This window comes from Callithrix jacchus, chromosome X (assembly GCF_049354715.1).
Source record: "Callithrix jacchus isolate 240 chromosome X, calJac240_pri, whole genome shotgun sequence".
Lineage (NCBI taxonomy): Eukaryota > Metazoa > Chordata > Mammalia > Primates > Cebidae > Callithrix > Callithrix jacchus.
In genome coordinates this window covers 18,178,864-18,194,987 of record NC_133524.1, presented here as the reverse complement: position 1 = coordinate 18,194,987, position 16,124 = coordinate 18,178,864, and the positions used below count along the sequence as shown (strand labels likewise).

Here is a 16,124-nt window from a genome sequence, read left to right as displayed (position 1 = left end):
CACATGAAGAGTCATACATCATATTAAAAGGCAAATGCATGTTAAAGCCCAATGAATTATTACCATATACCTATCAGAATGGCTAAGTTAAAAAAAAAGTAAACATACCAAATGCTGGTAAGAATGCAGAGAAACTGAATCACTCATACACTGCTGATGGGAATGTAAAATGGCACAGCCACTTTGGAAATAGCTGACAGTTTCTTATAAAACTATACATGTGATTACTATATCACCCAGCAGTTAATTGTACTCTTGGGCATTTATCACAGAAAAATGAAATGTTATGTTCACACAAAACCCCATACTCTGGTGCTCATAGCAGCTTTAGTTGCAATAGCCAAAAATAACAGTCTAAATATCCTTCAGTGGGTGACAAACCATGTTACATCCATACCACGAAATAATACTCAACAATAAAAAGGAAGGAACTTCTGATATATACAAAAACATGTATGAATCTCCACGGAATTACGCTATGTGGAAAAAAGGCGATCCCAAAATGTTAAATGGTATATCTGTCCAATTTTCTCTTTTTATAATTGTACTTTAGGTCCTGGGGTACATGTGCAGATCATGCGGGATTGCTGCATAGGTACACGCATGGCAATGTGGTTTGCTGCCTCCACCCACCCCCGTCACCTACATCTGGCATTTCTCCCCATGTTATCCCTACCCAACCTCCCCACCCCCCCACCACTGTCCCTCCCGCAACAGACCCCAGTGTGTGATGCTCTCCTCTCTATGTCCCTGTGTTCTCATTGTTCAACACCTGCCTATGAGTGAGAACGTGCGGTGTTTGATTTTCTTACAATGACAAAATTATAAAAAGGGAGAACATACTAGTAGTTGTATGGGTTAAAGATGAAAAGATAGGCCAGGGAGATAATAACATGAAGGAGTGGATATGGTTATAAAAAGGCAGTAAGAGAGTTCCTGGAAGTCATGGGACAGTTCTGCATCATGACTAGATACAGTTAGGTTTATTTATGATTGAACGTAGATGTCATAAATTCCAGACAGCTAAATACACTGACACACACACACGCACACACACATACTCTCTCTCTCTCTCTCTCACACACACACACACACACACACATACACACACACACAAATGAATACATGAAAAGCTGAGGCCATCTGAATAGACCTGGTGATTGCATCACTGTCAAAATCCTAGTTGTGCTATTTTATTATATTTGTGTAAAATAGTATTATTGGGGGAAGCTGGGTAAGGGTACACAAGATCTCTCTGTATTCTTTCAATCTAGATTAAAGAGTGCTACTTGTAACATATCATTTCAAACTCACCAAATTTCGGAGTGGGGCAGGCAGATGCTGAAGCATCATCTTGGTCACGGTTATTTTTCATAACAGTTGAGTTACTCATTGTTCCAGGACACATTTGTGAGCCAGATTCTGTTTTGAACAACAATTTCAATATGTAAAACATTTTCTAGTGCTGAAAGACAAGAAATCTCAACCATGTTTTATATATCAGGCAAAAAACTATCCTTGAGGAATAAATGAAAAATAAAGACATTCTCAGACAAAGAAAAACTTTAAAAGGTGGTCACTGGCTGACTTGCCCTTAAAGAACGATTAAAGGAAGATCTTCAAACTGAAGGAATATGATGAAGGAAGGAATCTTGCAGCATCAGGAAGGAAAAAAGAACAAGAGAAAGAGCAGAAATATAGACGTGGAGAAACTAGGTCACTCACACACTGCTGGTGAGGGTAGAAAATGGTACAGTCACTCTGGAAAACAACTTGGCAGTATTTTATAAAAACTAAACATACAATTACCATAGGACCCAGCAACTGCACTCTTGGGCAGTATCTCAGAGAAATGAAAACCTGTGTTCACATAAGAGCTGTATGGTATATGAGTGTTCACAGCAGCTTTACTTCTAATAGCCAAAACCAGGAAACAACCCAGATGTCTTTCAATGCTTGAAAAGATAAACAAACCATGGTACATCTATACCATGGAGTAGTACTCAGCAATAAAAAGAAGGAACCATTTGGGGGCTTGCCTGTGGTAGAGGATACATGAATCTAAACATATGATAAAAAATTAACTAAAGCACACAAATACACATGCACACAAATAAATACAAGTGAAATTGGGAACATCTCAATAATATCTGTAGAAGGTATCATGTCAATATCCTGTTTGTGATCATTTCCTATAGTTTTGCAAGATGTTACCATTGGGAAAAAGTGATAATGGAAACACAGATTTCTCTGTATTATTTATTATAGCTGCATGTGTAGCTAAATTTTTCTGAAAATAAAAACTTTAATTAGAAAAAGCTACCAATATCTTGCACTATGGATGTTAATGAAGCCAGGTGAAATAGTGCTACATGTAACAAGTATTATTGCAAACTCACCAAAATTGCAAGGGACACGGTGAAATAATGAGGGGACATTCTGGTGACTGTCGTTTTGTAATAAAGGTTGGTAATTTGTTTTCGCAGACCTCTTTCCTGAGCTGGTTTGTGCTTTTCCCAATGTTTCTATAAATAAAATATTTCAAATACTGAAAGACAAGAAATCTCAACCATGAATTCTACATCGGGCAAAAGTATCCTTCAAATATAGAGAAGATAAAGACATTCTCACATGAGGGAAAACTAAAGTATTTGTCACTAACTCACATACACTTAAAGAATGGCTAAAGGAAAATCATCAAACAGAAACGAATGATGAAAAAGTAAATCTTGAAGCATCAAAAAGGAAGAAAAAACAATGAAAGCAGAAGAAATATGCATGTGGAGAAACTGGATCATTCATACAAAGTTGGTGAGAATGTAAAGTGATACAGTCTCTCTGGAACACCATTTGGCAGTCTCTTATAAAACTAAAAGTGCAATTACTATACAACCAAGCCCTTGCCCTCTTGGACATTTATACAAAAACTTGTACATCAATGGTCATCACAACTTTACTTATAATAGTCAAAAACTAGAAACAGCCGAGCTATCTTCCAATGAGTGAATGAATAAGCCAACTGTGAAACATCCATACCATGGAATAGTGCCCACAATAAAAAATAAGGACCACTCATACACCCAGCCGGTCAGATGAATGTCCAGGGAGTTACGTGCTAAGGCAGGTGTGGTTATAAAAGAGCAAGATGGGCCGGGCGCGGTGGCTCAAGCCTGTAATCCCAGCACTTTGGGAGGCCGAGGCGGGTGGATCATGAGTTCGAGAGATCGAGACCATCCTGGTCAACATGGTGACACCCCGTCTCTACTAAAAATACAAAAAAATTAGCTTGGCACAGTGGCATGTGCCTGTAATCCCAGCTACTCAGGAGGCTGAGGCAGGAGAATTGCCTGAACCCAGGAGGCGGAGGTTGCGGTGAGCCAAGATCGTGCCATTGCACACTCCAGCCTGGGTAACAAGAGTGAAACTCCGTCTCAAATAAAAAATAAAAAAATAAATAATAAAAAATAAAAGAGCAAGATGCGCTGGGCATGGTGGCTCACACCTGTAATCCTAGCACTTTAGGAAGCCAAAGCAGGTGGATCACTTGAGGCCAGGAGTTGGAGACCAGCCTGGCCAACATGATGAAACCCCATCTCTACAAAACTACAAGAAAAAAAATCAGCCAGATCCAGGCACAGTGGCTCATGCCTGTAATCTTAGCAATTTGGGAGGCCAAAGCAGGCAGATCACTAGAGGTCAGGAGTTCAAGACCAGCCTTGCTAACACAGTGAAACCCTGTCTCTACCAAAAAAATACAAAAATTAGCTTGGCATGGTGGCTCGTGCCTGTAATCCCAGCTACTCAGGAGGCTAAGGCACAAGAATCGCTTGAACCCCAGAGGCGGAGGTTGCAGTAAGCCAAGATCACACCACTGCACTTCAGCCTGGGCAACAGATGGAGACTGACTCAAAAAAAGAAAAAAAAGAAAAAGTAAAATGAAGCATCTTGGTAATCATGAAAATGTGCATCTTGATCATGACAGCGACAATCAAACTGACTCGTGACAAAACTGGGTAGAACTAAATACACACAAATAAATCAATACAATTAAGTGGGAGATATCAATAAGATGTGTGGATAATATCAATGTCAATATTGTGGTTGTGATATTCTGTTACAGTTTTGCAAGATGTTATTGTTGGGAGGAATAGGTAAAGTGGAAGGAGTATTTCTCTGCATTACTTCTTACAACTACATGTATGTCTTAAATTACCACAAAATTAAAAGTTTAGTTTGAAAAAAAGCTACCACTCATTTTACATTAGGGATGTTGATGGATGGAGATTAAACAGTGCTACTAGTAACATGTATCATTTCAAACTCACCAAACTTGGAAGGAATGGAAGGTGATAAAGAGGCATTACCTTGGCTACAGCTCCTTCCTGATGAAGTTGGGTAATTCACTGTCTGATTATTGTTTTCCACATTGGTTCCTGCTGTTTCTGGTGTTTCTGTAAGTATAACTTTTTCAAATACTGAAAGATAAGAACTCTCAACTGTAAATTTTACACTGAGTGAAATTGTCCTTCAGGAAAGAAGGAAAAATAAAGACATCCTCACAAAATGGAAAATTAAAGGAATTTGTCCCTCACAGATTTACCCTTAAAAAATGGCTATAAGAAAATCTTCAAACAGAAAACATACTACAAGAGAAGAAAATCGTAGAGCCTCAGGAAGGAAGAAAGAATAATGGAAAGATCCGAGACACAGATGTGGAGAAACTGGATCACTTATACATTGCTGTTGGAAATATAAAATGGCACAGCCTCTCTGGGAAACTGTTTGGCAGTTTCTTACAAACCTAAACATGCTATTACCATAAGACTCAGCAATTGTTCTCTTGGCACTCATGACAGAGAAATGAAAACTTATATTTACCCAAAAACCAGTACACAGTACATGAATGTTCAAAGTGGCTTTACTTGTAATAACCAAAAATTGAAAGAAAAAACCAGATGTCCTTCAATAAGGTGAACCGTTTAAAAAAAAACTGTTCCTATCTGTACCATGGAAAGGAAAGAACTATTCATCAATAGAAAAGAAGAAACTACTGAGAAATGAAAACTTACATTTGTACAAAAATGCATACATGAAGATTCAGAACAGTTTTACACCCAATAGACAAAAAATAAAACTAAAATAAAAAGACAAAACACCCACCAAACGTCCCTCAGCAGGTGAATAGTTGAACAAAACACAGTATATCTATCCCATGCAATACTATTCAGCAATAGGAATAAACTATTAATAGAAAAAAATCCTGGATGAGTTTCTAGGAAACTCTTTCCTTCCTCACCGAGTGTTCCCTAACCCCTGGCAAACCCTAGCCTCTATAATTTTGTCACTTTAAGAGTGTTATATAAAGGGAATCTTTTGGCATGTAATTTTTTTTCAGTCAGTATGATTCCCTAAAGACTTATACAGCAGCATGAAAACGAACTAATACAAGTAATGAACAGGCAATAAGGACATTCTTATATGAAGGAAATTAGGATTACTTATCCCTCATAGACTTGCCCTTAAAGGAAGGATAAAGGAAAATATTTATGCAGAAAGGATATGATTAAAAAAATGGATCTTTGGGCATCAGGAAGAAAGAAAGAACAGAAAGAGCAGAATGCATGCAGAGAAACTGGACCACTCAGATGTTACTGGTGAGGAGATAAAATGAAACAGCCCCTCTGAAAAAAATTTTTAGCATTTTCTTATAAAACTAAACATGGAGTACCATATGACCCAAAATTGCATGAAAACTTATGTTTACACAAAAGCCAGTACATAAATGTTCATAGAGCTTTACCTGTATTGGCCAAAAATAGAAAATACCCCAGTTGTCATCCAATTACATACTGTAACACTCTCAATATAACATTCTTGAAGTGACAAAATTACAGAGAACAGATCATAGTTACCAGGTGTTAGGGAGGGGGCAGGTTGGAAGGAAAGGGTGACATGAGGAAGGTGAATGTGATTATCAAAGGGCAAGATGAGGCATCCTTGCAGTGATAGAAACATTCTGTGTCTTCACTGGTGGTAGACATTAAAACTACCTGTGATAAAACTGCAAAGAACTAAATACACACAGACAAATTAATTACAAGTAAACCTGAGGACATCTCAGCAAGATCTGTGGAGTATATCAATGTCAATACCTTGGATGTGATCATTTACTATCGTTTTAAAGATGTTATCGTTTGGGGAAAATGGCTAAAGCATAAACAGGATCTCTCTGCATTATTTCTTACAACTGTGTGTGAATCTAAAATTATCTCAAACTAAAAAGTTTAATGTGGAGTCACACTAGCTAACATTAAAAATACCGGTGAATCAAGAAGATTAAACAGAGCTATTTGTAATATTTATCATTTCTTTCCTTTTTTTTTTTTTTAAAGACAGAGTTTTGCTCTTGTTGCCCAGGCTGGAGTTAAGTGGTGCAATCTCAGCTCACTGCATCCTCCCGGGCTCAAGTGATTCTCCTGCCTCAGCCTCCCAAGTAGCTGGGATTATAGACGCCTGCCACCATGCCTGGCTAATTTTTTGTGTTTTTGGTAGAGATGAGGTTTCACCATGTTGGCCAGGCTGGTCTCAAACTTCTGACGTCAGGTGATCCACCTGGCTCAGCCTCCCAAAGGGCTGGGATTACAGGCGTGAGCCACCGCTCCCAGCAGTATAGGGAGGAATGAAGACAGATGAAGAGACAGTATCTTGGCCACGGTAATTTCCCATTAAAGTTGGGTAATTCACTGTCTCAGTGCTGTTTTTATTGCTGGTTGCTGGTCTTCCTGGCATTTCTATAATAAAAAGTTTTCGAGAGCTGTAACACAAGAACTTTACCCACAAATTCTATACCAAGCAAAATCATCCTTCAAGAAAGAAAGAGAAACAGACATTCACACACAAAGGAAAACAAAAAGAATTTGTCCCCAGTAGACTTACCCTTAAAGAAAGGTTAAAGAACAATCTTCAATCAAAAAAATAAAATGATGAAAGAAGGAATCTTGGAGCATCAGGAAGAAAGAACAGAAGAAAGAGCAGAAATATGCGTTCAGATAAACTAGATCACCCATATAGAGTTGGCAGGAATGTCAGATGGTACAGTTCCCCCTGGAAAATAGTTAGGCAGTTTCTCATAAAACTAAATGTGCATATATCCAAACTCATCACACTGGGTATATTAAATATGTGCAGTTTTTAACTTATCAATTGCTAGGTTTGAAGGTATCCTCTCCAAAATTCAGGTGTTGCCAATGTGATCATATTAACAAACGGGGCCTTTAAGAGATGATTAAACTATGAGGGCTCCTCCCCCATGAATGGGATGGAGGCCCTTATAAAAGGGACTTCACATGGCATTTTGAAATTTGCCCTTCTACCTTCTGCCATGTGAGGACACAGTGTTCCTCTCTTGTAGAGGATGTAGCCCTCACCAGATAGACAAACCTGCTGGCACCTTGCCCTTGAACTTCCCAGCCTCCAGAACTGTGAGAAAATAAATTTCTGTTCTTTTTCAATCACCCAATCTATGGTATTTTGTTATAGCAACACAAACAAAGACATTAATATCTCAATAAAGATTTGTTTAAAAAAACTAAACATGCAATTAATATATAAGCAGCAGTTGTACTCTTGGGTAATGATGTCAGAGAAATTAAAACTTCCATTTACACAAAAACTTGTATATGAATTTTCATAGCAGCTTACTCCTAATAGTCGAAAACTGGGAAAGTAATTTCCTTCAATAGATGAATGGTTAAACCATGGTACCCTAAACCATGGAACAGTACTCAGCAATAAAGGAACTACTGAAACACACAACTTGGTTGAATCTCCAGGCAATTATGTCGAGTAAAGAAAAGCGAGTACCAAATAGTTACATATTATATGCATCCAATTATAGAACAATATTGAAGTGACAAAATTATAGAGATGGAGAAGAGATCACACTTGCCAAAGGTTAGAAATAAGTAAGTGGGGGAAGGAAAAGGAAGATGGGTTTGGTTATAGAAGGGCAATACAAGCAAACCTTCTGGTGAGGGAACTGTTCTGTATCTTGACTATGACAGGAACATACAAACCTTTTCATGTGATAAAATTGTTTTTAAAAAATGCCTAAGGTCACAGACACACAAATAAATACAATTACAGTCTTATGAGATGTTACCACTGGGGAAAATTGGGGAAAGTGTATCTCTCCAGATTATTTCTTACAACCACATGTGCATCAATGATGGTTTCAAGATAAAACTTTTAATTTAAAAAATAACTGCCAGGCACAGTGGCTCCCGCCTATAATCCCAGCACTTTGGTAGGCCGAGGTGGGTGGATCACGAGGTCAAGAGATCGAGACCATCCTGGTCAACATGGTGAAACCCCGTCTCTACTAGAAATACAAAAAATTAGCTGGGCATGGTGGTGCATGCCTGTAGTCCCAGCTACTCGGGAGGCTGAGGCAGGAGAATTGCTTGAACCCAGGAGGCGGAGGTTGCGGTGAGCCGAGATCACACCATTGCACTCCAGTCTGGGTAACAAGAGCGAAACTCTGTCTCAAAAAAAAAAAAAAAAAAACCAACTAACACTAGTTTGCATGAAGGGTGTTTTAAAATCTAGATTAAACAATGCTATCGGTAATATGTGTCATTTCAAACTCACCCAAATTAGGACTGACGCAGAAAGATGGTGAGGCTCTACTGAGGCCCACATTTTCATTTACCAGTAGAGCAGAATAATTCACCACATCAGGGTTATTTGCCAGACTGGGTACTCCTGGTGGCAGACCTGCCATAGGTACTGCTGTAGTAATGTGGGCAGATGTGATGACAACATGGGTACTTTCAGCACCTCCACTGATAAAGTTATGTGGCATATAGAAACAAGGAAATGAGCTACCTTGTGCAACATACTGCTGTAATGAATGTGTGAAGACAGCTCTGGGATATGATGAACTCTCCCTGCAGTCTTCCTCCTGCAGTCCAGAACAAGCTGCTGACCCAAAAGATGTTCCTGCAGGGCTGGCCCAGGCATAGGTTTCCTGAGAATGTACCTATCCAGGGTAAGAGAACAGAATGAGTAAAGCTCTTTTCTTCAGTTCCTAGACTTCAATTTCTCCATGAGACATACAATCAAAACTTTTTTGTGTAAATCTACACAACCTCAAAAATGACACCAACCCGGTATAAATCAACTGTAACTAAAAATGAGGCTTAAAAAGTTGGTTAAAAAGAAAACATTCCTATGTATTTTCCTTGCAACATCATTTTCCATTGTTAAGGATAAATGTTGTACTTTGATTATATGATTTTTGCTCTTCAATTCCACATTTTATACATGATAATTACTAACATAAAAATACTCAGTGTTATAACCTGTCAGATCTAAACTTCAGCATTCTTCCAAGAGAATTTTAGTCCCCTGTCTGCTATTAAAGTAAGTAGAGAAAAGCCTTGATAATGGCAGAGTTACTAGCCCTCTATCAGTTCTAACTGATTGGTATCTTTAGGAGCTAGAGGTTTATCAAAATTGGAAAAATGTTTTTGTAACACACATTTTATCAAAGGTTGTTTCTCCCAAGAATGTTGCATTTCTGAAACAGCTCCACAAAGATGGTCAACCTGCACAGTTGTATTTTCAATAAGATCTTCTAAATTCTATTATATTTTTAAAATAGTAGTTCATATTTCAAAAGAAAAATAACATATGTGAAAATGCCATTAAGTCAAATGTTAACTGCTAGACACAACAAAAGTTCTCTAGCCATCAGAAATGTCTTGCTCCTATTAGAGGCCTGGCTGTAGGTGACACAGAGCCAACAGGCTGAGATCAGGATCCCCAACATTGCCTCTGCTGGTCTACCCCATATAGGCACTGAGGAAGCTCTAACACTGACAAATGAATGTGCCACAATGCCTCTACACCAGCAGATTGATGATGAAGACACTGTACATCAAGGAAGGTGCTATTTTAGGAAAGAAACACTCAAATCTTCTAAAAGGCCAAAGGCTCACTTTATAATGATCATATGTATCATATAAGTTTATACTTGTACAAATATGAAGTCTGTATTATATATAGACAGTGAGTGTGCCATTCTAGAAAGAACATTGAGCCAAATATAACAGATGTGACTTTTGGCTTCAAATATTTTAAAATCATGCAGTCAACAACTAACCTTACAAAACCATTGAGTACACATCCCCTATGTGCCAATCAAGCATATGACTGATAAAAATCTGAGAATTCTTCTTGAAATACACAGAAATCTTGGGGAAAAAATACACTTAAACAAAGGGCCAGAAACATTTTCTCATTCAATCAACTAACTGTTTATTGAAGGCCGCCACCTGGCAGAACTATTTTGCTAGGTGTTGGGAACATGAACTGAAAATAAGCTCCTGGCCAGGTGCAGAGGTTCAAGCCTATAATCCCAGCATTTTGGAAGACCAAGGCAGATGGATCACTTGAGCTTAGAGGTTCGAGACCAGCCTGGCCAACATGGCAGAACTCCATCTCTAAAAACAAAAAATAAAAATAAAAAAACTCCATCTCTAGAAAAAAAATACGAAAAAGTAGCCAGGCCTGGTGGCATGCACCTGTAGTCCCAGCTACTTGGGAGCCTGAGGTGGGAGAATCACCTGAGCCCGGGAAGTTGAGGCTGCAGTGAGCTATGATTGCACCACACCACTACACTCCAGCCTGCACAATGGAGTGAGGCCCTGCAAAAAAAAAAAAAATTAAAAAAAAAAAAAAGCTCCTGTCCCAGAGGAATTGCCATCTCAGCTGGGAGAGACAAGTAAAGAGAGGATTCCAATAGACAAAGTTATTAGCAGGCTGGAACAGTGTTTTGCAAAATGGTCCATGGACCGGCAGCATCAACATCACCTGCAAGCTTATTAGAAATGCCGAATTCCAGGCCCCCAGACCTATGAAGCCAGAAACTCTGAGAGTGGGGGCAGTGGTCTTTGTTTTCACAAGACCCCCAGGTGATTCTGATGCCCCCAGTAAGAACTACTGGGCTGCAGCACTGAGGTAAACAGTGCAGGATCTGGGGGGAACATGGTTGGGGTCAAATACTAGAGTCCCGCCACTTACCAGCTGTGTGACCCTGGGTAAGTTACTTAACCTCTCTGTGCTTCAATGTCCTCATGTAGGGAATCGGGATGAAAATCTCTCAGGGTTCTCTTGAGGATGAGAATATTGCTATAGTATTAGGTTAATGCTAACAGAAACAACACTACACTATGCCCAGTTCAACAGTGCTCAGTGGTCTCTTCATGTTACTAGTGTTATTACCAGCATCGTGACACAGGCGGGAACAGGAAGCTAAGCGTGCAGAGAAGAGAGGGCCTAACCCAGGCTGGCAGTCATGGAGAGCTTTTCAGAGGAGGTGAGGTCTGAGGTGAGAATTAAAACATGAGAAGGTGCTCGCCAGGTGAGGATGCATGTAAGGGCTTATACAGGGCAGAAGGAACAGTGGGTTCAAAAATACCCACAGAGAAAAATAGGAAGCCAGGTGTGGAGACAGCAAGTATCAATTGACATTCCAGGAACGGGGCTGTCATGGGAAGCAGAGTGAGGATGACAGCAAAGCAGGGATGGGAGGCAAGAGAAGTGGCTTCTCCAAGCTGTGTGAGAACTCATAGAGGGGAAAGGGGGACAGGAACAGGGGCTGGAGCCAGAGGAGACAGAGGGACACCAATGAGGGGACAGCTCTGAGTTCCAGGAAGGGAACCAGACACACGAAAGAGCAAGGGTGTCAGCCCTGGCCACTAGAATAGTCAGGAAGGGGTTAGAAAAAGAGCAGGGATGGGGCAGTTGGTTGGCTGTGGGGATAGACATGAGGACTTGGAGGGGAGGACTGCCCCAGGCACTCCACTGTCTCCAGGAATGAAGAGGCAGGACTAGGGGCCTGAGGTAGGCAGGGGACGGCCGGCAGAGGGCATCCTCCTCTGCTCCCAGCCTAAGCAGGATGGAGGTGGACTCAAGAGTGAACTGGGATGAAAGAATAAGGCAGGCTGCAGCGCCACCCCTGTGATCTAGAATGGGCAGAGGAGGAAAGATGGCTCCTTGGGAGAAGAACCATTGGGGCCATTTCATACTGACCGTGTCCCTGGGCACCTACCCCCACAGATGCTGCCTCCCACCCCAGCGTGCAGGCTTGCTGAGGGGTACCCTTCCGTAGCAGTGCATGGGGAGGCAGGCTGGGGAGAACCCTCTCCCTCCGTCCCCAGCTCACCTCTGCATCCACTTCCCCACAAAACCACATGCATGTGTCTCTTGAAAGCACTTCATTTCTGTTCTCACCCATGATCATGATAAACACCCAAACAATTCTACTTTCCAAAGTATTTCAGCTCATTCCATTCAGGAAATCTTATTATATGGCAAGAAACATTATCTTTTTACAACCTTCATTACCTCTGGCTTATAACTCACAAAATTCCTGGTAATCACATCCCTACAAACACGGCAATTCTTACAACACCCCCTCAAAACTACCTAAGGTATATTTCTTTACAAAACCTTGATGGGGGGCGGTGGCGGTGGCTCACACCTATAATCCCAGCACTTTAGGAGGCTGAGGTGGGCCGATCACGAGGTCGAGAGATCGAGACCATCCTAGTCAACATGGTCGCTACTAAAATATACAAAACCCTGTCTCTACTAAAAAATATTAAAAATTAGCCGGGCGTGGTGGTGTGCACCTGTAGTCCCAGCTACTTGAGAGGCTGAGGCAGGGGAATCCCTTGAACCCAGGAGGTGGAGATTGCAGTGAGCTGAGATTGGGACACTGCATGCCAGCCTAGAGACAGAGCAAGACTCTGTCTCAAAAAAAAAAAAAAACCTTGATGGGCTGCCATTTTATTTCCATTGAGATATCTTGATACACATTCAGGCACATACTAAATTTCATCCAAATCAGCCAATTTCCTTTAAGGTTTATTTTGGAGAAATGAAATGTGAAACAATCTAGATGAAAGAGGCATAACCACATTTGATCAGTTATGGGCTTTTTTGGTTTTAAAAAAAAGAAGGGGCTACAGAAATTATTTTTACTTCAATTTTTTCACCTTGGGATACTGTTCTAACTAGAAATCTTTTGAAAAATGTATCACAATGAGATGATAATCATAAAGAACTTGACACAGAAAAGTTTCTATTAATAGTACAATGGCAGCAGGACGCAGTGGCTCACGCCTGTAATCCCAGCATTTTGGGAAGCCAGGGCCGGGGGAGGTCATCTGAAGTCAGGAATTTGAGGCCAGCCTGGCCAACACGGTGAAACTCTGTCTCTACTAAAAATACAAAAATTAGCCAGGCATGGTGGCACATGCCTGTAATCCCAGCTACTGGGAGGCTGAAGCAAAAGAATCACTTGAACCCAGGAGGTAGAGGTTGCAGTGAGCCGAGATTGTGCCACTAGCCTGGGCAACAAGAGCAAAATTTCATCTCAGGAAATATATATATTACAATGGCATTAAATGCAATAAAGAAAATTTCAGCTCAGTATTACAGAAAAATACATTTGAGAGACAGAACTTCGTGCTTTATAACAGTGTTGGAATCCAGAAAGATGGTTTGGATCATTTTCATCACAGGAAACTTCATTGTTCTACTAATATTATAAAAATAAGTAGTCAATGTTTAATATCACTAGAAGCCAAAGTAAGCACTATAAAAAGAGCACTTTAAATATTTATATTTTTAATTCTTTTTGTTTCTCCCCTATGTACCAGAGGATTTCAGAGTCTTTTAAAGCCAAGAAAAAGTAAAACCAAAACCCACATTCATATGAAAATAAAAGAGTTGATTAATAAAGGAGATAGACAAAGATGTTATTATATAAGAACCTAGGTTTTAGAAAAGCTACTGAATATCAGTATGAACATATAGTTCTAATATATATAAAGACAGAGATAGAAATATAGGTTTATGTGTATGCATGGATTAGGATACCTACATTTATTTCCTTATGTCCACTGAGAAGGCCTAGGATCAATGACACAAGAGGAGCAATGAACACACCTAGTGTCCAGATCTTGGTTTCTAAACACCAGTCTCCAACTAAAGGAACCAGGGCTCCTTAGAGAAAAGTTGAATTCCAGGGCTAAGAGGAAAAGTACAGTTGAGCCTAGAATATCTTGTGATGGCAGAAAACAAGTGGCAGAAAAAAAGGTGGGGGCAAGTCAAAAGGCCATAGGAGTCAACTGAAGGAGCTCCCAATAACCAAAGCTGGAAAATTTGATCAATGAATAAATAATGATAATACTGGATTATACTCATATAATACAATAAATGTCCATGAGTCCATATTTATATGAATATACATAATTGAATAAATAAATAAGTGGGAGATAAAGGACAGCTCATCCTGGCAAATGCATTTCAATTAATAAACCCAGAAGGAATGAGGGAAACAGAGAATCAACATAAGGCACATGCCACGATAATGGCTGCTGCAGGTAAAATCCATGGATGGATGCTAACTTATCTCGGTGAATTGAAGAGAAACAGGATATTAGCACAGTCTCAAAATTCCCTGCCACCCAAAATCTTTATCATGGACAATGGGCAAAAGTAATAACTTTACTGTGGAAAAATATGGAAAACATCACTTTAACCAAGTGATCAATGTTAACATCACCAATAAAAAAATATGTCAACACCATGTACCCCCCAATATGATTCAATGAGGAAATAACATCACTCGTGTGGGACTCTTACCAAAAATGCATAATCTCTATCTATTCGAGAGAAAGAATCAGACACACCAAGATCAAGACATTTTATGAAATAATTGACCAGTAGTCATCAAGAGTGTCAAAGTCATGAAAGACAAGGAAAGAATGAGGAGCTGTCACAGACTAGAAGAGGCTAAGGAGACACAACTAAATTCAATGTGGGATACTGAATTTTATCCTGGAACAGGAAAAGGACATGGAATTGGGAGAAATGGTAAAATTCAAACAAGGACTGTAGTTTAGCTAATAATACTACACTAATGTTCATTTCGGGTTCTGATAACTGTGCTGTGATTATTACAATTACCATAATTTAAAGTTATACAAGTAAGTTAACATTAAGGGAAGCTTTGTGAAGCATATATATGATAATTCTCTGTAATATTTTTGCAACTCTTCTGTAAATCTATTAATTATTTTAAAAATTAGAAAAGCTAATGAAACTGGGTACAAAACTGCTGTGAAATTCCTACTAAAGAAAAGAAGGAAACAAAACGCTTCAGAGTTCATTATTTAATGAAAAGAAGCATACAGATTCAGGAGAGAGAAATATTTCCTTAAGCCTGAGTTCAGAGTAATTCTACAGTATATATGAAGACTGAAAAAGAATCCAAATTTCTTTCTTGGAATATATTTGGCAATTAGTGTTTAATATTATATAAAGATCCAAAGTCTGGTATACATTCATTAATGATACTTCCACCTTCTTCACAATCAAGTATTCATGTTATTGTCTAAGGAAAATGTATTAATGAACCAAAAGAAAATATGAAAGAAAGAAAAGTTCAGGACTTCTATTTCATTTTCAAGAAGGACCTAAGGCCTATTTGTGATATCAAAGGACCTTTGCCCATTGCAAATCATACAACTACAGGAAAAGATATAGTTGCTGAATTGTGTTCTCATTAACCCAACTACACTTAAGACACCATTTTCATCAAGCTTAACCGTTTATATACTTCATGGCAGATACAAGAGTCTTCTAGCACCAGAACAGCTTTAATTTCTAACCATGAACAAAGAACCAAATGTTAAATGGTTTTTGATTTTCAAATAATCCAACAGTGACACTCTGTGGACAAGACAGGAAACATTTAAGCACCTATTTTTCTTCACAGATTAATCTGTAAATCATCTTAAAATACTTTTTGGAGTAAGACGGTATAAATAAGTAAACAGACAGTAAATAACCATTATATTTCTGTATAATTATTCTAAGGATGAATTGTGGGCCATAAGAATAATTTTAATAGAAACGTACCAAGTAGTTATCTACTTCATTTCAAAATACATGATAAAAAATTATCATGTAATAATAATGGCGATTCCTCAAGGATCTAGAAATAGAAATTCCATTTGACCCAGCAATCCCATTACTGGGTATATATC

General features: G+C 39.1%; 1 protein-coding gene across 1 annotated transcript in view; it reads right to left on the bottom strand.

Annotated features, from left to right (window-relative positions):
- The window catches only part of BEND2 (BEN domain containing 2), a 52,589-nt gene that overhangs the window by 19,493 nt on the left and 16,972 nt on the right, over positions 1 to 16,124 (bottom strand). The window contains 4 exon segments of the mRNA XM_078364228.1: positions 1,315 to 1,422; positions 4,326 to 4,463; positions 6,657 to 6,791; positions 8,650 to 9,040. Coding sequence (XP_078220354.1) covers positions 1,315 to 1,422; positions 4,326 to 4,463; positions 6,657 to 6,791; positions 8,650 to 9,040 — 772 coding nt within the window.